This window comes from Agelaius phoeniceus, chromosome 32, assembly GCF_051311805.1.
Source record: "Agelaius phoeniceus isolate bAgePho1 chromosome 32, bAgePho1.hap1, whole genome shotgun sequence".
In the NCBI taxonomy this organism is placed as follows: Eukaryota; Metazoa; Chordata; class Aves; order Passeriformes; family Icteridae; genus Agelaius; species Agelaius phoeniceus.
In genome coordinates this window covers 853258-876509 of record NC_135296.1, presented here as the reverse complement: position 1 = coordinate 876509, position 23252 = coordinate 853258, and the positions used below count along the sequence as shown (strand labels likewise).

General features: G+C 52.0%; 1 protein-coding gene and 1 long non-coding RNA gene across 7 annotated transcripts in view; both read left to right on the top strand.

The window, feature by feature from the left end:
- Window positions 1-22844, top strand: part of BRD4 (bromodomain containing 4) — a 63967-nt gene extending 41123 nt beyond the window's left edge. For 4 of the 6 annotated variants that reach the window (XM_077192239.1, XM_077192235.1, XM_077192236.1 and 1 more), the window contains exons 13-22: window positions 1037-1144; window positions 4377-4429; window positions 6315-6642; window positions 7712-8377; window positions 11183-11292; window positions 13058-13223; window positions 15725-15855; window positions 18417-18628; window positions 20440-20731; window positions 22692-22844. In XM_077192239.1, the coding sequence (XP_077048354.1) occupies window positions 1037-1144; window positions 4377-4429; window positions 6315-6642; window positions 7712-8377; window positions 11183-11292; window positions 13058-13223; window positions 15725-15855; window positions 18417-18628; window positions 20440-20731; window positions 22692-22760 (2135 nt within the window). In that variant the 3' untranslated portion in view covers window positions 22761-22844. Of the gene's footprint in view, window positions 1-1036; window positions 1145-4376; window positions 4430-6314; window positions 6643-7711; window positions 8378-11182; window positions 11293-13057; window positions 13224-15724; window positions 15856-18416; window positions 18629-19612; window positions 19665-20439; window positions 20732-22691 lie in introns of all 6 variants that reach the window. The other 2 variants (XM_077192237.1, XM_077192240.1) reach the window with 2 other exon arrangements.
- On the top strand, window positions 20767-22064 carry LOC143696280 (uncharacterized). The gene is made up of 2 exons (XR_013185711.1): window positions 20767-21662; window positions 21707-22064. It is a non-coding gene; the product is annotated as an uncharacterized LOC143696280 (long non-coding RNA).
- Window positions 22845-23252: the final 408 nt, after the last annotated feature.

The following is a 23252-nucleotide window of genomic DNA, read 5'->3' as shown; positions in this document are numbered from 1 at the left end:
GTTGGGTTCAGCCCATCCCAGTTGGGTTGAGGTTCCCATCCCAGTTGAGGTTCCCATCCCAGTTGGTGGGTTGAGGTTCCCATCCCGGTTGACTTTGACCCATCCCAGTTGGGTTGAGGTTCCCATCCCAGTTGAGTTCAGCCCATCCCAGTTGGGTCGAGGTTCCCATCCCAGTTGGGTTCAGCCCATCCCAGTTGGGTTGAGGTTCCCATCCCAGTTGAGGTTCCCATCCCAGTTGAGTTCAGCCCATCCCAGTTGAGTTCAGCCCATCCCAGTTGGGTTGACTTTGACCCATCCCAGTTGAGTTCAGCCCATCCCAGCTGGGTCGAGGTTCCTCATCCCCACTGACTTCAGCCCATCTCAGTTGGGTTCAGGTTCCCATCCCAGTTGAGGTTCCCATCCCAGTTGGGTTCAGCCCATCCCAGTTGTGTCGAGGTTCCCATCCCAGTTGAGTTCAGCCCATCCCAGTTGTGTCGAGGTTCCCATCCCAGTTGAGTTCAGCCCATCCCAGTTGAGTTCAACCCATCCCAGTTGGGTTCAGCCCATCCCAGTTGAGTTCAGCCCATCCCAGTTGGGTTCAGGTTCCCATCCCAGTTGGGTTCAGGTTCCCATCCCAGTTGAGTTCAGCCCATCCCAGTTGAGTTCAGCCCATCCCAGTTGGGTTGAGGTTCCCATCCCAGTTGGGTTCAGCCCATCCCAGTTGACTTTAGCCCATCCCAGTTGAGTTCAGCCCATCCCAGTTGGGTTCAGCCCATCCCAGTTGGGTTCAGCCCATCCCAGTTGAGTTCAGCCTATCCCAGTTGGGTCAAGGTTCCCATCCCAGTTGAGTTCATCCCATCCCAATTGAGTTCAGCCCATCCCAGTTGGGTTCAGCCCATCCCAGTTGAGTTCAGCCCATCCCAGTTGGGTTCAGCCCATCCCAGTTGAGTTCAGCCCATCCCAGTTGGGTTGAGGTTCCCATCCCAGTTGACTTTGACCCATCCCAGTTGTGTCGACGTCCCCATCCCCTCTGACGCGCTCCCGTCGTTCCCTGCAGAGAAGCTCGACGTCCTGGCCGGCTCCTCCAAGCTCAAGGGCTTCTCCTCGTCCGAGTCGGAGTCCAGCAGCGAGTCGAGCTCCTCGGACAGCGACGACTCGGACTCAGGTTAGCGCCTCCTCCCTCCTTCCTCCTTCCCTCCTCTTCCTCGCTCCCGACCGACCGACCGACCTTGTGGCAGAAATAAACTCGATTTCATCGCCGCCTTCGCCGTCCGCTCGTCTTTGGGGGAGAAATATTTGGGCTTGAATTCCAGAGGGGGTCAAGTGTGGAGAAGGAGCAGAAATCCAAAAAAAATTCCCAAAAAAAGAGAAAAAATCCCCCAAAAAAAGAGGAAAAAATCCCCCCAAAAAGAAGAAAAAATCCCCAGAAATCTCCCCAAAAAAGAGCAAAAATCCCAAATAAAACAAAATAATCCCCCCCCCCCAAGGAAAAAAAAAAAAAGCAACAGGATCTGGTGATTTTCCAGAATTTTTCCAGGATAAATCCAGAATTAAGAATCTTTGAACATTTTCGTGATTTTTTTAGAACAATTTTAAGGAATTTCCCATCAATTTGGGGATCTTTGGATGAGGTTAAAAGGTTTTGTTGGAATTTTTAAACCTGACTTAGGAATGAGAAAATCCAGGGATTTGGTTTTGAATTCTTCCCTGGATTTATCCTTTAAATCCTATTTTTATCTGGGTTTTTTTTTCTGATTTTTTGCCTGATTTTCCATCAAATCCACCAAAATTAACAGGATTGGGATCATCCCAAATCCAGAACTTTATTTTTCCCAAAAAATTGGTGGTTGGAAGGAGAAAAACCTGAAAAAGGCATTTTTGGGGATGAATTTCACTCCAAACCACCAAATCCAGATTTTTTTTTCCTAGAAAACTTTGATCTGCCCCAAATATTTTCCCCAAATCCGTTGATTTTTATGTTCCTTTTCCCAAGATTTCTCAGCCTTGGAAGCACCAATTCCTCATTCCCTCAAAAACTTGGAAAATTGGAAAATTTGGAAAAAAATTGTACATTTGGGAATAATAAAAGCCATAAAAGGACTCCAAAAATTCACTTTTTTCATGGAATTTTACCCCAGGATTTGGGAATTCGGATCCGTCCGTCGGCGTTTTGCTGTTTGGGTGGGAATAAAATCAGGATTTTGGGGGAAATTTGGGGAAAAAATCCCATAAATTTGACGTTTCTGCCCCAAAATCACCTGGAAGTGACGTTTCCGTTTTATCCCCGTGGATCCGGGGTTGAAGGTTCATCCATGGGTTGGGTTGGGATCTCCAAAATCCGGGAGGATCCTTCTGGGAACGCGATCGCGACTCGGATCCGACAGCCGGGCAGGAACTTCGGGGTCATCCTTGGGTTGGAATCCATGAAATCTTTTTTGTGGACCAGAAAATTCCAATTCGGACCCAAAATCGGTGATGAAAGTTGGGATCATCCTTGGGTTGGGAATCTCCAGATCATCTCCATGGAACCTCACGATTCCAACTGGGACCCAAAATTGGTGGTGGAGTTTGAGGTCATCCTTGGGTTGAAGTCCTTGGACCCAAAATCAGTTATGAAATTTGGGATCATCCTTGGGTTGGGCATCTCCAGGATCTCCATGGAACTTCACGATTCCAACTGGAATCCAAAATTGGTGATGATGAAATTTGGGATCATCCTTGGGTTGGGATCTCCAGGATCTCCAGATGATCTCCATGGAACTTCATGATTCCATCTGGGACCCAAAATCGGTGCTGGAGTTTGGGATCATCCTTGGGTTGAAACCTCTGGAATGTTCTTGTGGACCAGGAAATTCCATCTTGGACCCAAAATCGGTGGTGGAGTTTGGGATCATCCTTGGGTTGGGATCTCCAGGTGATCTCCATGGAACTTCACGATTCCAACTGGGACCCAAAATTGGTGGTGGAGTTTGAGGTCATCCTTGGGTTGAAGTCCTTGAACCCAAAATCAGTTATGAAATTTGGGATCATCCTTGGGTTGGGATCTCCAGGATCTCCAGGTGATCTCCATGGAACCTCACGATTCCAACTGGGACCCAAACTCCCAGTGATGGAGTTTGGGATCATCCTTGGGTTGAAGTCCTTGGAATCTTCTTCTGGACCAGAAAATTCCAACTCGGACCCAAAACCGGTGATGAAAGTTGGGATCATCCTTGGGTTGGGATCTCCAGGATCTCCAGGTGATCTCCATGGAACCTCATGATTCCAGCTGAGACCCAAAATCGGTGCTGGAGTTTGGGATCATCCTTGGGTTGGGATCTCCAGGTGATCTCCATGGGACCTCATGATTCCAGCTGAGACCCAAAATCGGTGCTGGAGTTTGGGATCATCCTTGGGTTGAAGTCCTTGGAATCTCCTTCTGGACCTCGCGATTCCAGCTGGGACCCAGTGGCTGGGAATGAAGGTTGGGTCATCCTTGGGATCTCCAAAATCCGGGATGATCCCTCTGGACCTCGCGATTCCGACCGGGACCGACAACCAGCGATGGAATTTGGGATCATCCTTGGGCTGAAATCCTTGGAATTTCATTTTGGACCTCGCGATTCCAACCAGGACCAACAACCAGAGATGGAATTTGGGGTCATCCTTGGGTTGAGATCCTTGGAATCTTCTGGACCTCGCGATTCCGACCGGGACCAGCAACCAGCGATGGAATTTGGGATCATCTTTGGGTTGTAGTCCTTGGAATCTTTCTCTGGACCTCGGATCAACAATTGGCGTTGAAGGTTGGGATCATCTTCGAGTTGGGATCTCCAAAATCCAGGATGATCCTTCTGGACCTCGCAATTCCGACCGGGACCCATCAACCGGCGATGGAATTTGGGATCATCTTTGGGTTGAAATCCTTGGAATTTCATCTTGGACCTCGCAATTCCAACTGGGACCAACAGCCCGAGATGGAATTTGGGATCATCCTTGGGTTGAAATCCTTGGAATCTTCTGGACCTCGCGATTCCAACTGGGACCAACAACCAGCGATGGAATTTGGGATCATCCTTGGGCTGAAATCCTCGGAATCTCCTCCTGGGAACGCTGGGATTCCAGCTGGGATCGACCGATGGAATTTGCCGAGGTTCTGCCCCCGGAGCAGCGACGTTCCCAGGACGTCTCATCCCGTGGAATCCATGGATTCTCTCGGGATCTTTTTCCGACCGTTTTCCCTCCTTTTGTTTTTTGTTTTTTTGGCGGCAAAATCCCCGATCCCCAATCCCAGAAATCCCTGGGGAATTCCAGCTCCATTCCCTGAGGAGCTCCCGCCCCATTCCCGATCGGCGCCGTCGGGTTCGTCCGGAGCCGTTCCCCAATTAATTTTCTCTTCTTTTCCCCCTTTTTGGCAGAAATGGCGCCGAAGTTGAAGAAAAAAGGGCACTCGGGGCGGGAGCAGAAAAAGGTAGGAATGGGATTGGGATTGGATCCAGGGGATTGGGATTGGATCCGTGGGATTGGATCCATGGGATTGGGATTGGATCCATTCATTGGGTTGGGATTGGGATCCGTGAATTGGGGTTGGATTGGAGGTGGATCCATGGATTTGGATGGGATGGATCCATGGATTGGGATTGGAAAATGAGTTGGGTTGGGGTTGGATCCATGGATTTGGATGGGATCCATCAATTGGGTTGGGGATGGGATCCATCAATTGGGTTGGGATTGGGATCCACGGATTGGGATTGGATCATTCGTTGGATTGGGATCCATGGATTGGGATTGGGATCCATGGGTTGGGATCGGATTGGTCATTTTGATGACCAAAAGCCGTTTTTGATGACACAGAAGAATATTTTGGTGTCCAAAACCACCTTTAGATGACCCAAGAGGTCATTTCGACAACCAAAACACCATTTTGGTGTCCAAAACCACCTTTAGATGACCCAAGAGGTCATTTCGACAACCAAAACACCGTTTTGGTGTCCAAAACCGTATTTGGATGACCCAAAAGGTCATTTTGGTGTCCAAAACCACCTTTAGGTGACCCAAGAGCTCATTTTGGATTCCAAAACCACCTTTAGGTGACCCAAGAGCTCATTTTGGTGTCCAAAACCACCTTTAGGTGACCCAAGAGCTCACTTTGACCACCAAAATTTTGATGACGACCAATTTTGCTGCCCCGCCAACCCCTTCCCTCCCACCCCCAAACCCCTTTTTTCCTCCACCACACCAGAACATCTCCTCTTCTTCTGACTCCTCCCTCCCTCCACACCACCACACCCCACCAGAACATCTCCACTTCCACAGCACCACCACCATCACCAGAACATCTCCGCTTCTTCCAACTCCTCCCTCCTTCCACAGCACCACCACCATCACCCCACCAGAACATCTCCACTTCCACAACACCACCACCAGAACATCTCCACTTCTTCTAACTCCTCCCTCCCTCCACAGCACCACCACCATCACCAGAACATCTCTGCTTCTTCTAACTCCTCCCTCCTTCCACAGCACCACCACCACTACCAGAACATCTCCAGTTCTCCTAACTCCTCCATCCTTCCACAGCACCACCCCACCAGAACATCTCCACTTCCACAGCACCACACACCACCAGAACACCTCCACTTCCACACCACCACCACCATCACCAGAACATCTCCAGTTCTTCCAACTCCTCCATCCTTCCACACCACCACCACCACCACCAGAACATCTCCACTTCCACAGCACCACCACCACCACCAGAACATCTCTGCTTCTTCTAACTCCTCCCTCTCTCCACAGCACCACCACCACCACACCAGAACACCTCCACTTCTTCTAACTCCTCTGTCCTTCCACAGCACCACCACCATCACCCCACCAGAACATCTCCACTTCCACAACACCACCACCAGAACATCTCCTCTTCTTCTGACTCCTCCTTCCTTCCACAGCACCACCACCACCATCACCACACCCCACCAGAACATCTCCACTTCCACACCACCACCACCACCACCAGAACATCTCCATTTCCCCAGCACCACCACCATCACCAGAACATCTCCGCTTCTTCTAACTCCTCCATCCTTCCACACCACCACCACCAGAACATCTCCACTTCCACAGCACCACCAGAACATCTCCACTTCTCCTAACTCCTCCCTCCCTCCACAGCACCACCACCACATCTCCGCTTCCACACCACCACCACCACCACCACCACCAGAACATCTCTGCTTCTTCTAACTCCTCCCTCCTTCTCCAGCATCACCACCACCAGAACATCTCCACTTCCACACCACCACCACCACCACCAGAACATCTCCGCTTCTTCTAACTCCTCCCTCTCTCCACAGCACCACCACCACCACCACCCCGCGGCGCCATCGCAGCCGCAGCCCGTCCCGCCGGCGCTGCCGCAGCCGCCGCAGCCGCCTCAGCCCGTCCCGCCGCCCGCCGCGCCCCTGAAGGCGTCGCCGCCGCCGCCGCCGCCCTTCGTGCCCGCGCAGGTGCCCGTCCTGGAGCACCCCTTGCCGGGCACCATGTTCGACACCATGGCCCACTTTGGCCAGCCCATCCTGCACCTGCCCCAGCCCGAGCTGCCGCCCCCGCCCCACCTGCCCCCGGCGCCGCCCGAGCACAGCACCCCGCCCCACCTCAACCAGCACGTGGTGTCTCCTCCAGGTGAGCCGGGGTCCGCCGAGAGGAGGAGGAGCGTGCTGGGTGGGGAGAGGGAGGTTCTTCACCTTGGTGTCCACCATGGTGTTGTTGGGGTGGTCCGAGAAGAAGAACATGGTGCTGGGTGGGGAAAGGGAGGTTCTTCACCTTGGTGTCCATCGTGGTCTTGTTGAGATGGCTCAAGAGGAGGAGGATGGTGGTGGGTGGGGAGAGGGAGGTTCTCAGGTCTTGGTGTCCATCATGGGCTTGTTGGGGTGGCCCGAGAGGAGGAGGATGGTGCTGGGTGGGGAGAGGGAGGTTCTTCACCTTGGTGTCCATCGTGGGCTTGTTGGGGTGGTCCAAGAGGAGGAGGATGGTGGTAGATGGGAGAAAAAGGGAGGTTCTTGGGTCTTGGTGTTCACCATGGTCTTGTTGGGATGGCCCAAGAGGAAGGACATGGTGGTGGGTGGGGAAAGGGAGGTTCCTCACTCTTGATGTTCAGTGTGGTCTTGTTGGTCCCAGCACCGTGTCCTTCCTGGCACATTCCAGAAGGAAAGGAGAGCATTGGGTGGGCGGGGCTGGGAGGTGTTGGACCATCCCCTGCAGGTTCTCTTGGTCCCACCTCCGTGTCCTTCCTGGGACATGCTAGAGGGACAGTGTTGAGTGGGGCTGGAGGGTGAAGGACCATCCCCTGAAAGTTCTCTTGGTCCCACCACTGTGTCCTTCCTGGCACATCCCAGAATACGAATATAGGGTGGGGTTTGGGGTTGATGGAACATTCCCTGGAAGTCCTCCTGGTCCCACCTCCGTGTCCTTGCTGGGACATCCCAGAAGGGCAACACTGGGTGGGGCTGGGAGGTGTTGGACCATCCCCTGCAGGTTCTCCTGGTCCCAGCACCGTGTCCTTGCTGGGACATCCCAGAAGACCAGAATTGGGTGGGTCTGGGGGGTGTTGGACCATCCCCTGCAAGTTCTCCTGGTCCCAGCACCGTGTCCTTCCTGGGACATCCCAGAAGACCAGAATTGGGTGGGGTTTGGGTTTGTTGGACCATCCCCTGCAGGTTCTCCTGACCTCCTGCGCCTCCTTCCTCCGCAGCTTTGCACAACGCTCTGCCTCAGCAGCCCTCGAGGCCCAGCAACCGGGCGGCGGCGCTGCCCCCGAAGCCTCCGCGGCCGCCGGCCGTGTCCCCGGCGCTGCCGCTGCCGCCGCCGCCGCAGCCGCTGCTCCCGCAGCCGCCGCTGCCGCAGCCGCCGCAGGTGCTGCTGGAGGACGAGGAGCCGCCGCCGCCGGTGCCGCCCGCGCCGGTGCCGCCGCCGCCGGTGCCGCCGCCGCACCACAGCCTCCCCCTGAGCGCCAGCCAGATGCAGCTGTACCTGCAGCAGCTGCAGAAAGTGCAGCCGCAGACTCCGCTTCTCCCTTCAGTGAAGGTCCAGTCGCAGGCGGCGCCGCAGCCGCAGCCGCCGCCGCCTCCGCCTCCCCCGGCGCAGCTGCCGCCGCCGCCGCCGCCGTCGGCGCATCCCGCGGTGCAGCCGCTGCAGCCGCCGCCGCCGCCGCCGCGCCCGCTGCACCTGCAGCCGCCCCTGCCCTTCCCCGCGCACCTGGCGCAGCCGCCGGCGCCGCCGCAGCCGCCGCAGCAGCCGCAGCCGCAGCCGCCGCAGGTGCAGCAGCAGCAGCAGCAGCAGCAGCAATCGGCCAAAGCGCAGCAGGTCATCCAGCACCACCCGTCACCGCGGCAACACAAAAACGACCCCTACGGCAGCGGTGAGGCCGGAGGGACGGACAGACGGACACGGGGATGGGAGGGGCGGGGCTGGGCCATGGATGGATGGATGGATACGTGATGGATGGACAGACGGACACATGGAGGGATGGATGGATGATGGATGGATGGATGGATGGATGGATGGATGGACGGACGGACACATGGAGGGATGGATGGATGATGGATACATGGAGGGATGGATGGACGGACGGATGGATGGATGATGGACGGATGGACAGACACATGGAGGGATGGATGGACGGATGGATGGATGATGGATGGATGGACAGACACATGGAGGGATGGATGGACACATGGATGATGGATGGATGATGGAGGATGGATGGATGGATGATGGATGGATGGACAGACACATGGATGGATGGATGATGGATGGATGGACGGACACATGGAGGGATGGATGGATGGATGGACGGACACATGGAGGGATGGATGGATGATGGATGGATGGATGGATGGATGGATGGATGGATGATGGATGGATGGACAGACACATGGATTGATGGATGGATGGATGATGGATGGATGATGGATGGCTGGACGGACACATGGAGGGATGGATGGACAGATGGATGGATGGATGGATGGATGATGGATGGATGATGGAGGATGGATGGATGGATGATGGATGGATGGATGATGGATGGATGATGGATGGATGATGGATGGATGATGGATGGATGATGGATGGATGGATGATGGATGGATGGATGATGGATGGATGATGGATGGATGATGGATGGATGATGGATGGATGGATGATGGATGGATGGATGATGGATGGATGATGGATGGATGGATGGATGGATGGATGGATGGATGATGGATGGATGATGGATGGATGATGGATGGATGGATGATGGATGGATGGATGATGGATGGATGATGGATGGATGATGGATGGATGATGGATGGATGGATGATGGATGGATGGATGATGGATGGATGATGGATGGATGATGGATGGATGGATGATGGATGGATGATGGATGGATGGATGATGGATGGATGATGGATGGATGATGGATGGATGGATGATGGATGGATGATGGATGGATGATGGATGGATGATGGATGGATGATGGATGGATGGATGGATGGATGGATGATGGATGGATGGACAGAGAAACACATGGATGGCTGGAGGGATGGATGGATGATGGATGGATGGACAGACACATGGATGGATGGATGGATGGATGGATGGATGGATGGATGGATGGATGGACAGACACATGGATGGATGATGGATGGATGGATGGACAGACACATGGATGATGGATGGACGGACGGACACATGGATGGATGGATGGATGGATGGATGGATGGATGGATGGATGGATGGACGGACACATGGATGGATGGATGGATGGGAAGGGTGGGGTGGAATCGCCCGGCGAGGGCTCAGCACGTCCAGGAACTCTGAGAGCTTGAGGCTGTTGGGGATCTCCAGGTGTTGGGGATCTCCAGGTGTTGGGGATCTCCAGGTGTTGAGGATCTCAAAGTGTTGAGGGTCTCCAGCTGTTAAGGATTTCCACATTTTGAGGATCTCCAGGTGTTGGGGATCTCCAGGTGTTGAGGGTTCCAGGTATTGAGGATCTTGATGTCCCTCAAGGCCATCTGGAGGTTCTTTGAGGAAGCTCCGATGTCCCTCAAGAACATTTTGGGGTTCTTTGGGGCCATTCCGATGTTCTTTGTGGGCATCCTGATGTTCCTCAAGGATGTTCTGGGATTCTTTGAGGAAACCCTGATGTTCCTCAAGAACATCTTGAGGTTCTTTGAGGAACATCCTGATGTCCCTCAAGGACATTCTGGGGTTCTTTGAGGAAACCCCAATGTCCCTCAAGGACATTTTGGGGTTCTTTGGGGCCATTCTGGTGTTCTTTGAGGAACATCCTGGTGTCCCTCAAGAACATTCTGGGATTCTTTAAAGGAAACCCTGATGTTCCTTAAGAACATCTTGAGGGTTCTTTGAGGAACATCCTGATGTCCCTCAAGAACATTCTGGGGTTCTTTGAGGAAACCCCAATGTCCCTCAAGAACATTTTGGGGTTCTTTGGGGCCATTCTGGTGTTCTTTGTGGGCATCCTGATGTCCCTCAAGAACATTTTGGGGTTCTTTGAGGAAACCCTGATGTTCCTCATGTTCCTCAAGAACATTCTGGGGTTTTTTGAGGAAACCCTGATGTTCCTCAAGGCCATCTTGAAGTTCTTTGAGGAACATCCTGGTGTCCCTCAAGAACATTTTGGAGCTCTTTGAGGAAACCCTGATGTTCCTCAAGAACATTCTGGGGTTCTTTGAGGAAACCCTGATGTTCCTGATGTTCCTCAAGGCCATCTTGAAGTTCTTTGAAGAACATCCTGATGTTCCTCAAGAACATTTTGGGGTTCTTTGAGGAATCCCTGATGTTCCTGGTGTTCCTCAAGAACATTTTGGGGTTCTTTGAGGAAACCCTGATGTTCCTTAAGAACATCTTGAAGTTCTTTGAGGAACATCCTGATGTCCCTCAAGAACATTTTGGGGTTCCTTGGGGCCATTCTGGGGTTCTTTGAGGAACATCCTGATGTCCCTCAAGAACATTTTGGGGTTCTTTGAGGAAACCCTGATGTTCCTGGTGTTCCTCAAGGCCATCTCGAGGTTCTTTGAGGAAACTCCGATGTTCCTCAGGAGAATTCCGGGTTTCTCTGGGGCCATCCTGGGGTTTTTTGGGGGCGCGCTGGGGTTGGTGACGGTGACGATGACGACGGTGACGACGGTGACTGACCGGTGCCCACCTGTTGCAGGTCACCTGCGGGAAGCCCCCTCCCCCCTCATGATGCCTTCCCCACAGATGCCGTTCCAGGGCCTCGTGCCTCAGTCGCCCCCTCAGCAAAACATCCAGCCAAAAAAACAGGTGAGGAACGGCGGGTGCGGGGTTTGGGGTCAGGTGAGACAACCTGGGTTTGGGTTTGGGGTTTGGGGTTTGGAGTTTGGGGTTTGGGTCAGGTGAAACAACCTGGGTTTGGGTTTAGGGTTTGGGGTTTGGGGTCGGGTGAAACAACCTGGGTTTGGGTTTAGGGTTTGGGGTCAGGTGAAACAAGCTGAGTTTGGGTTTAGGGTTTGGGGTCGGGTGAAACAACCTGGGTTTGGGTTTAGGGTTTGGGATTTGGGTCAGGTGAAACAACCTGGGTTTGGGTTTGGGGTTTGGGGTTTGGGTCAGGTGAAACAACCTGGGTTTGGGTTTAGGGTTTGGGGTTTGGGGTCGGGTGAAACAACCTGGGTTTGGGTTTGGGGTTTGGGCTTTGGGTCAGGTGAAACAAACAGAGTTTGGGTTTAGGGTTTAGGGTTTAGGGTTTGGGATTTGGGGTTTGGGTCAGGTGAAAAACAACAGGTTCAGGGTCAGATGAAAAACGAGTGTGGGGTTTGGGGTTTGGGTTTGGGGTCAGGTGAAACAACCAGAGTTTGGGTTTAGGGTTTGGGATTTGGGATTTGGGTCAGGTGAAAAACGAGTTTGGTGTTTGGGGTTTGGGTCAGGTAAAACAACCAGAGTTTGGGTTTAGGGTTTGGGGTTTGGGTCAGTTGAAAAACAACAGGTTCAGGATCAGATGAAAAACGGGTTTGGGGTTTGGGGTTGGGGTCAGGTGAAACAACCTGAGTTTGGGTTTAGGGTTTGGGGTTTGGGGATTGGGGTCAGGATTGGGATTTTAGGACGGATCCTAAACCCGGATTTCTGCAGGAGCTGTGAGCGGTGTCAGGGCCAGGATTGGGGTCAGGATTGGGAGTTTGGGATGGATCCTGATCCCAATTTTCCATGGCAGGAGCTGCGAGCGGCCTCGGTGTCGGGATTGGGTTTGGGGTTGGGATTTTAGGCCCAATCCTGATCCCAGATTTCTGCAGGAATTTCAATCAGGATTGGGGTTTTAGGGCCCATCCTGATCCCAATTTTCCGTGGCAGGAGCTGCGAGCGGCCTCGGTGTTGGGTTTAGGGTGAGGATTGGGATTTTAGGGCCCATCCTGATCCCAGATTTCCATGGCAGGAGCTGCGAGTGTCGGGATTGGGTTTGGGTTTGGGATTTCAGAGCCTGAATTTCCGTGGCAGGAGCTGCGAGCGGCCTCGGTGTCGGGATTGGGGTCAGGATTGGGGTTTTAGGGCCCATCCTGATCCCAATTTTCCATGGCAGGAGCTGCGAGCGGCCTCGGTGTCGGGATTGGGTTTGGGATTGGGTTTGGGATTTTGGGATGGATCCTGACCCCAATTTTCCATGGCAGGAGCTGCGAGCGGCCTCGGTGTTGGGTTTGGGGTCAGGATTGGGGTTTTAGGGCCCATCCTGATCCCAATTTTCCATGGCAGGAGCTGCGAGCGGCCTCGGTGTTGGGTTTGGGGTCAGGATTGGGGTTTTAGGGCCCATCCTGATCCCAGATTTCCGTGGCAGGAGCTGCGAGCGGCCTCGGTGGTGGGATTGGGGTCAGGATTGGGGTTTTAGGGCCCATCCTGATCCCAATTTTCCATGGCAGGAGCTGCGAGCGGCCTCGGTGTTGGGATTGGGGTCAGGATTGGGGTTTTAGGGCCCATCCTGATCCCAGATTTCCATGGCAGGAGCTGCGAGCGGCCTCGGTGTCAGGATTGGGATTGGGTTTGGGATTTTAGGGCCCATCCTGATCCCAGTTTTCCATGGCAGGAGCTGCGAGCGGCCTCGGTGGTGCAGTCGCAGCCGCTCGGGGCGGGCAAGGAGGAGAAGCTGCACTCGCCCGTGATCCGCACCGAGACCTTCAGCCCCCCCCTGCGCCAGGAGCCCCCCAAGGGCCACCCCGAGGGCATCAAAGCGGCCCCGCACCTCCCCCAGCGTGAGTGGGGCACCCCCAGAACACAAAAACCCCAAAAATCCCCGTTGAAACCCCATTGGAACACCATTGGAATCCATTGAAACACCATTGGAATCCATTGAAACCCATTGAAATCCCATTGAAACCCATTGGAATCCATTGAAATCCCTTGAAATCCAATGAAACCCCATTGAAACCCCATTGAAACACCATTGGAATCCATTGAAACACCATTGGACTCCATTGGAACCCCATTGGAATCCCATTGAAACCCCATTGGAATCCAATGAAACCCCATTGGAATCCATTGGAATCCAATGAAACCCCATTGGAATCTAATGAAACCCCATTGGAATCCATTGAAACCCATTGGAATCCCATTGAAACACCATTGGAATCCATTGGAATCCATTGAAATCCCATTGGAATCCATTGAAATCCATTGAAACCCCATTGGAATCCCATTGAAACCCCATTGAAATCCCATTGAAATCCCATTGAAATCCTGTTGAAATCCCATTGAAATCCATTGAAATCCCACTGAAACCCCATTAAAATCGCATTAAAATCCCATTGGAATCCCCATTGAAACCCCATTGGAATCCATTGCAATCCCATTAAAATCCCATTGAAATCCCGTTGAAATCCCGTTGAAATCCATTGAAACCCCATTAAAATCCCATTGGAAATCCATTGGAATCCCATTCAAATCCCATTGAAACCCCATTCAAATCCCATTGAAATCTCATTGAAATCCATTGAAATCCCATTCAAATCCTGTTGGAATCCCATTCAAATCCCATTGAAATCTCATTGAAATCCATTGAAATCCATTGAAATCCCATTGAAATCCCATTGAAACCCCATTAAAATCCCATTGAAATCTCATTGAAATCCATTGAAATCCCATTCAAATCCTATTGGAATCCCATTGAAACCCCATTGAAATCCCATTGAAATCCATTGAAATCCCATTGGAATCCCATTGAAACCCCATTGAAATCCATTGAAATCCCATTGAAAAAGTGCCACGGTGAGAGAGAAAACCCAAAATAATCCCATAAAATTTCATGAAGAGGGAAAAAATCCCGAAAAATTTCACGAGGAGGGAAAAAAATCCCATAAAATTTCATAGAGAGGAAACAACCAAAAAAAAACCCCATAAAATTTCATGAGAAGGGAAAAACCCCCCCAAAAAAAATCCCCAAAAATTTCATGGAGATGAAGAAAATTTTAAAATAAAATTTCCCCTATGGGAATGGGTCAAAAACCCCAAAAAACTCCAGTGTGGGAATGAGACCCCAACACCCCCCAAGTTTTGGGGTCAGAATCCCCGATTTTGGGTCCAAAATCCCGAAAATTTCCATTTTTGGTGTTTCAGGGCCGGAGCTGAAGGCGCTGGAGTGGGGGGGAGGAGCCTGGGCCACCCCAATTTTGGGATCTGAGACCCCCCAGAATTCCCAATTTTGGGGTCAGAATTCCCAATTTTGGGGTCGAAATTCCCAATTTTGGGGCCGTAAATCCCCGAAATTCCCAATTTTGGGTCCAAAGAGGAGAAAATTTCCATTTTTGGTGTTCCAGGGCCGGAGCTGAAGGCGCTGGAGGGGTGGGAGGGGCACAGCCCAGCCCAATTTTGGGGTCAGAAATTCCCAATTTTGGGGTCAGAAATTCCCAATTTTTGAGTCCCGAATCCCCGGAATTCCCAATTTTAGGGCCATAAATCCCCGATTTTGGGTCCAAAAAGGTGAAAATTCCCAGTTTTGGGTTTCCAGGGCCAGAGCTGAAGGCGCTGGAGGGGGCGGAGGAGCCTGGGCCACCCCAATTTTGGGGTCAGAAATTCCCAATTTTTGAGTCCCGAATCCCCGGAATTCCCAATTTTTGAGTTCCAAATCCCCGGAATTCCCAATTTTAGGGCCATAAATCCCCGATTTTGGGTCCAAAAAGGTGAAAATTCCCAATTTTGGGTTCCAGGGCCGGAGCTGAAGGCGCTGGAGGGCGGGGGAGGAACCTGGGCCACCCCAATTTTGGGGTCAGAAATTCCCAATTTTTGAGTCCCGAATCCCCGGAATTCCCAATTTTAGGGCCATAAATCCCCGATTTTGGGTCCAAAAAGGTGAAAATTCCCAGTTTTGGGTTTCCAGGGCCAGAGCTGAAGGCGCTGGAGGGGGCGGAGGAGCCTGGGCCACCCCAATTTTGGGGTCAGAAATTCCCAATTTTTGAGTTCCAAATCCCCGGAATTCCCAATTTTAGGTCCATAAATCCCCGGTTTTGGGTCCAAAAAGGTGAAAATTTCCATTTTTGGGTTTCAGGGCCGGAGCTGAAGGCGCTGGAGGGCGGGGGAGGAACCTGGGCCACCCCAATTTTGGGGTCAGAAATTCCCAATTTTGGGGTCAGAAATTCCCAATTTTGGGGTCAGAAATTCCCAATTTTTGAGTCCCAAATCCCCAGAATTCCCAATTTTAGGGCCACAAATCCCCGGTTTTGGGTCCAAAAAGGTGAAAATTCCCAATTTTGGGTTTCAGGGCCGGAGCTGAAGGCGCTGGAGGGCGGGGGAGGGGCGCGGGCCGTGATTCGTCCCCCGGAGCCGACCCCGCCCCCCCCGGACAAGGAGCGGCAGAAAACGGAGCCCAAAACCCCCGTGGCCCCCAAAAAGGTACCCAAAAACACCCAGTTTGGGGCAAAAATCAACGAATTCGGGGCAGAAATAAACAAATCTGGGGCTAAGCCAATTTTTGGGGAAAAAAATGCCAATTTTTGGGGAAAAAATGCCAATTTTGGAGGGAAAAATGCCAATTTTGGGGGGAAAAAAACCCCAAATTTTCGGCAAGAGAAAACCAAATTTGGGGGAAAAACCCCAAATTTTGGGCTAAACCAATTTTTGGGAAAAAAAGTCCTAATTTTTGGGGGAAAAAATCCCAAACTTTGGGAAAAAACACACAAATTTTGGGGGCAAAAAAATCCCCAAGTTTTGGGAAAAAAAAACCAACCAAATTTTGGAAAAACAAAACCCAATTTTGGGGGGAAAACCCCAAATTTTGGGCAAACCCCACCCCCACATTTTGGGGAAAAAAAAAACCTCCAAATTTTGGGGAAAAACCCCCAAATTTGTGCAAAAATCTTTCAGATTTTGGGGGAAAAAATCCTCAAATTTGGGGCAAGAAATCCCCAATTTTTGGGAAAAAAAAATTCCGAATTTTGGGCAAAACTCCCTCAAATTTTAGGCAAAAAATGCCCAACTTTGGGGGGAAAAAAGTCCCAAATTTTGGGCAAAAGAAACCTAAATTTTGGGCAAAACCCCTAAATTTTGGGCAAAAAACCAGGCTGAGAGGCCTGGAGGATACCAGGGTTGGGTCTGGGAGAACCCCCTGAGATCCCACCAGGCTGAGGGAACTCCAAGGTTGGGTCTGGGAGAACCCCCTGAGATCCCACCGGGGCTGATGGAGCAGGAGAAGCCCCTGAGATGCCACCAGGCTGAGGAAACTCCACGGTTGGGTCTCAGAGAAGCCCCTGAGATCCCACCAAGATGAGAGACCTGGAGAGGCCCTGAGATTCCATCAGGCTTAGGGACATGCAGAGGACTGGATCTGGGAGAAGCCCCTGAGATCCCACAAGGCTGAGGGACCTGGGGAACCCCAGGGTTGGATCTGGGAGAACCCCCTGAGGTCCCACCAGGCTGAGGGAACTCCAAGGTTGGATCTCAGAGAAGCCCCTGAGATCCCACCAAGATGAGGGACCTGGGGAACCCCAGGGTTGGATTTGGGAGAAGCCCCTGAGATTCCACCAGGCTGAGGGACCTGGAGAAGCCCCTGAGATGCCACCAGGCTGAGAGACCTCCAAGGTTGGGTCTGGGAGAACCCCCTGAGATCCCACCAGGCTGAGGGACCTGGGGAACTCCAGGGTTGGATTTGGGAGAACCTCCTGAGATCCCAGCAGGCTGAGGGAACTCCAGGGTTGGGTCTCAGAGAACCCCCTGAGATCCCACCAGGCTGAGGGACCTGGGGAACCCCCTGAGATGCCACCAGGTTGGCTCCAGGTCCTCAGGACAGAGCCCCTGGAGGATCCCCTGGTGTCCAGCACGGTTCTGATGGATCCTGGTGGGTCCCAGAGCTCATGGTTGGATCTGGGAGAAGCCCCTGAGATCCCACCAGGCTGAGGGACCTGGGGAAGCCCCTGAGATCCCACCAAGATGAGGGACCTGGGGAACCCCAGGGTTGGATTTGGGAGAACCTCCTGAGATCCCACCAGGCTGAGGGACCTGGAGAACCCCCTGAGATCCCACCAGGCTGAGGGACCTGGGGAACCCCCTGAGATCCCAGCAGGCTGAGGGACCTGGAGAAGCCCCTGAAATCCCACCAGGCTGAGGGACCTGGGGAACTCCAGGGTTGGATTTGGGAGAAGCCCCTGAGATCCCAGCAGGCTGAGGGACCTCCAAGGTTGGGTCTCAGAGAAGCCCCTGAGATGCCACCAGGTTGGCTCCAGGTCCTCAGGACAGAGCCCTGGAGGATCCCCTGGTGTCCAGCCCGGCTCTGGTGGATCCTGGTGGGTCCCAGAGCTCATGGTTGGGTCTGGGAGAAGCCCCTGAGATCCCACCAGGCTGAGGGACCTGGGGAACCCCCTGAGATCCCACCAAGATGAGGGACCTGGAGAACCTCCTGAGATCCCACCAAGATGAGGGACCTGGGGAACCCCAGGGTTGGATTTGGGAGAACCTCCTGAGATCCCACCAGGCTGAGGGACCTGGAGAAGCCCCTGAGATCCCACAAGGCTGAGGGAACTCCAAGGTTGGATCTCAGAGAAGCCCCTGAGATCCCACCAAGATGAGGGACCTGGGGAACCCCAGGGTTGGATTTGGGAGAAGCCCCTGAGATTCCACCAGGCTGAGGGACCTGGGGAAACCCCTGAAATCCCACCAGGCTGAGGAACCTGGAGAGGACTGGATCTGGGAGAAGCCCCTGAGGTCCCACCAGGCTGAGGGACCTCCAAGGTTGGATCTCAGAGAAGCCCCTGAGGTCCCACCAGGCTGAGGGACATGGGGAACTCCAGGGTTGGATTTGGGAGAACCTCCTGAGATGCCACCAGGTTGGCTCCAGGTCCTCAGGACAGAGCCCCTGGAGGATCCCCTGGTGTCCAGCCCGGCTCTGATGGATCCTGGTGGGTCCCAGAGCTCGCGGTGGCCCCAGCGGTGGCCCCGTGGTGACCCCGTGTCTCCTGCAGGACCTGAAGATCAAGAACATGGGCTCGTGGGCCTCGCTGGTGCAGAAGCACCCGGCGGCGCCGGCGGCGGCGGCCAAGTCCTCGAGCGACTCCTTTGAGCAGTTCAAGCGGGCGGCGCGCGAGAAGGAGGAGCGCGAGAAGGCCCTCAAGGCCCAGGCCGAGCAGGTGGAGCGCGAGAAGGAGCGGCTCAGGAGGGAGCAGGAGAGGATGAGGTGAGGGCAGAGCCCGCGGGGACGGCGGCGGTGGGAGCTCCACCAGGGGCTGCTCGGACACCAGCAGGGACACCAGAAACACCACGAGAGACACCAAAAACACCACCAGAGACACCAAAAACACCACAAACACCATGAGAGACACCAAAAACACCATGAGAAACACCACAAACACCATGAGAGACACCAAAAACACCACCAGAAACACCACAAACACCATGAGAGACACCAAAAACACCACCAAAAACACCACCAACACCACCAGGAGCTGCTCAGACACCACCAGGAACTGCACAAACACCACCAGAGACACCAAAAACACCACCAGGAGCTGCTCAGACACCACCAGAGACACCACAAACACCACCAGAGACACCAAAAACACCAGAAACACCATCAGAAACACCACAAACACCACGAGAAACACCAGAAACACCTCCAGGAGCGCCACCAGGAGCTGCTCAGACACCACCAAAAACACCACAAACACCAGCAGGAGCTGCTCAAACACCACCAGAGACACCACAAACACTTCTGGGCACTCGTGGTCACTCTGTGGTCACTGTGGTCACTCAGTGGTCACTCCTGGTCACTCCCCAGGTCCCGTGAGGACGAGGAGGCCCTGGAGCAGGCCCGGCGGGTGCACGAGGAGGTTCTAGAACAGTCTGGGGGTTCCTGCTCAGTGATGGTCACTCAATGGTCATTGATGGTCACTGTGGTCACTCAATGGTCACTGTGGTCACTCTGTGGTCACTGTGGTCACTCTGTGGTCACTCAGTGGTCACTGTGGTCACTCTGTGGTCACTCCCCAGGTCCCGTGAGGACGAGGAGGCCCTGGAGCAGGCCCGGCGGGTGCACGAGGAGGTTCTAGAACAGTCTGGGGGTTCCTGCAGGGTTCCTGCTCACTCAATGCTCACTGTGGTCACTCAATGGTCACTGATGGTCACTGTGGTCACTCAATGGTCACTCCTGGTCACTCCCCAGGTCCCGTGAGGATGAGGAGGCCCTGGAGCAGGCCCGGCGGGTGCACGAGGAGGTTCTAGAACAGTCTGGGTCACTCAATGGTCACTGTGGTCACTCAGTGGTCACTGTGGTCACTCTGTGGTCACTCTGTGGTCACTCAATGGTCACTGTGGTCACTCCCCAGGTCCCGTGAGGACGAGGAGGCCCTGGAGCAGGCCCGGCGGGTGCACGAGGAGGTTCTAGAACAGTCTGGGGGGGGTTCCTGCAGGGTTCCTGGTCAATGGTCACTCAATGGTCACTGTGGTGATTCATGGTCACTCAGTGGTCACTCAGTGGTCACTGTGGTCACTCTGTGGTCACTCCCCAGGTCCCGTGAGGACGAGGAGGCCCTGGAGCAGGCCCGGCGGGTGCACGAGGAGGTTCTAGAACAGTCTGGGGGTTCCTGCTCAGTGATGGTCACTCAATGCTCACTGTGGTCACTCAATGGTCACTCCTGGTCACTCTGCAGGTCCCGTGAGGACGAGGAGGCCCTGGAGCAGGCCCGGCGGGTGCACGAGGAGGTTCTAGAACAGTCTGGGGGTTCCTGCTCACTGATGGTCACTGTGGTCACTCAGTGGTCACTGTGGTCACTCAATGGTCACTGTGGTCACTCAGTGCTCACTGTGGTCACTCAATGGTCACTCCTGGTCACTCTGCAGGTCCCGTGAGGACGAGCAGGCCCTGGAGCAGGCCCGGCGGGTGCACGAGGAGGTTCTAGAACAGTCTGGGGGTTCCTGCTCAATGATGGTCACTCAATGGTCAGTGATGGTCACTCAGTGGTCACTGTGGTCACTCTGGTCACTCCGCAGGTCCCGTGAGGACGAGGAGGCCCTGGAGCAGGCCCGGCGGGTGCACGAGGAGGTTCGGCGGCGCCAGGAGCAGCAGCAGCAGCAGCAGCCGCCGGCGGCCCCGGGCTCGGTGTCGGTGCCCGGCTCGGTGCCGGTGCCCGGCTCGGTGTCCGTGCCCGGCTCGGTGCCCGCGGCCTCGGCGGCGTCGGCGGCGCCGCAGCCCCCGGGCCCGGGCGGCTCCTCCCAGGCCATGCTGGACCAGCAGCGGGAAATGGCCCGGAAAAGGGAGCAGGAGAGGAGGCGCAGGGAAGCGGTGAGGGAAGGGTTAAAGGCACAGGAGAAAGGGGCACAAAAAATGGGGGGGAATAATGGGAATATTCATGGAAAAGGGGCAGAAAAAATGGGGGGAAATTCACAGGAAAAGGGCACAAAAAATGGGGGAAATAATTGGAATATTCATGGAAAAGGGGCAGAAAAAATGGGGGAATTAATCGGAATATTCATGGAAAAGGGGCAGAAAAAATGGGGGGGATAATTGGAATATTCATGGAAAAGGGGCACAGAAAATGGGGGGAAATTCACAGAAAAGGGGCACAAAAAATGGGGGGAATAATGAGAATATTCACAGAAAAGGGGTCATGAAAAATGGGGGGAATAATCAGAATATTAATGGAAAAGGGGCACAAAAAATGGGGGAATTAATCAGAATATTTATGGAAAAGGGGCACAGAAAATGGGGGAAATTCACAGGAAAAGGGCACAAAAAATGGGGGAAATAATTGGAATATTCATGGTAAAGGGGCAGAAAAAATGGGGGAAATTCCCCAAAAATGGGACCTGAAAATAGGGGGAATAATCAGAATATTCATGGAAAAGGGGCAGAAAAAATGGGGGGAAATTCACAAAAAAGGGGCCCTGAAAATGGGGAGAATAATCAGAATATTCATGGAAAAGGGGCAGAAAAAATGGGGGAATTAATTGGAATATTCATGGAAAAGGGGCAGAAAAAATGGGGAGAATAATTGGAATATTCATGGAAAAGGGGCACAGAAAATGGGGGGAAATAATTGGAATATTCATAGAAAAGGGGCACAGAAAATGGGTGGAAATTCACAGAAAAGGGGCACAAAAAATGGGGGGAATAATGAGAATATTCACAGAAAAGGGGTCATGAAAAATGGGGGGAAATTCCCAAAAAAGGGGCCCTGAAAATGAGGGGAATAATGAGAATATTCACAGAAAAGGTGCACAAAAAATGGGGGGAATAATCGGAATATTCACAGAAAAGGTGCACAAAAAATGGGGGGAAATAATCAGAATATTCATGGAAAAGGGGCACAAAAATCTGGAAATGACCCCAAAAAAATCCAGAAATTACCCCAAAAAATGACCTAAAAATGCCCCCAAAAAATCTAGAAATGACCCAAAAAAAAACCAAAAAAATTACCTAAAAAATGACCCCAAAAAAAAAGTAAAAATGACCCAAAAAATGCCCAAAATTTCCCCAGAAATGCAAAAAAAAAAAAGGCCAGAAATGACCCCAAAAAATCCAGAAATTACCCAAAAAAATACCCCAAAAAATGACCCAAAAACGACCCCCAAAAAATCTAAAAATGACCCAAAAAAGCCCAAAATTACCCCAAAAATGCAAAAAATAAAGGCCAGAAATGTCCCTAACAATTCTGGAAATGACCCAAAAATTACGTAAAAAATGACCCCAAAACAAATCTAAAAATGACCCAAAAAAGCCCAAAATTACCCCAAAAAATAAAAGCCAGAAATGACCCCAAAAAATCCAGAAATTACCCAAAAGAATACCCCAAAAAATCCCCCAAAAACGACCCAAAAAATGACCCCAAAAAAATTTTAAAATGACCCAAAAAAGCCCAAAATTACCCCAAAAAATAAAAGCCAGAGATGACCCAAAACAATCTGGAAATGACCCCAAAAAAAACCAAAAATTACCTAAAAAATGACCCCAAAAAAAATCTAAAAATTACCCAAAAAAGCCCAAAATTACCCCAAAAAATAAAAGCCAGAGATGACCCAAAACAATCTGGAAATGACCCCAAAAAAATCCAGAAATTATCCAAAAAAACCCCCAGAAATTCCCAATAAAAATGCAAAAAATCCCCCAAAAATGCCCAAAATTCCCCCGAAATGCCCCAAAATTCCCCCCAAAAATCACCAAAAAATGGGGAAAAAAATTTCCTGGAATTTTTTTTCCATTTTTTCCCATTTTTTGCCAATTTTTTGCCCATTTTTTGTTACAGATGGCGGCGACGATCGACATGAACTTCCAGAGCGACCTCTTGGCCATTTTCGAGGAGAATCTTTTCTAGGAGAGGCGACTCCGGCCGGGAATTTTGACTTTTCCCAAAAAAAAAAAAAGAAAAAACAGAAAAAAAAAAAAAAAGAAATAAAAAAAAAACCAACAAAAAAAAAAACCCCGGAAAAGGAAAGGAAAAAAAAAAAAAAAAAAAAAAAAAAGGTGGAAAAATATCCCAAAAAAAAAAAAAGAAAAAAAAAATTTTCCTTTTTTTTTTTTTCTCTCTTTTTCCCTCTTTTTTTTTTTTTTTGTTTTTGTTTTTTTTTTTTCTTTTTTCCTGGCCAAAAAAATGATAAAAAAAGGACAAAAAAATGAAAAAAAACACCAAAAAAAAGCAAAAAAAAGTTCGGACTCTCCGTTAAATATCGGAAAAAATTCGGGAATGGGAGCGGGGGCGGGGCTGCCTTACCCCGGAATTCCAAGGTTTTTTTTTCTTTATTTTCCCCTTTTTTCCCTTTTTTCACACCAAAAACAACAAAAAAAACCCCACCAGAATTCCTGGGAA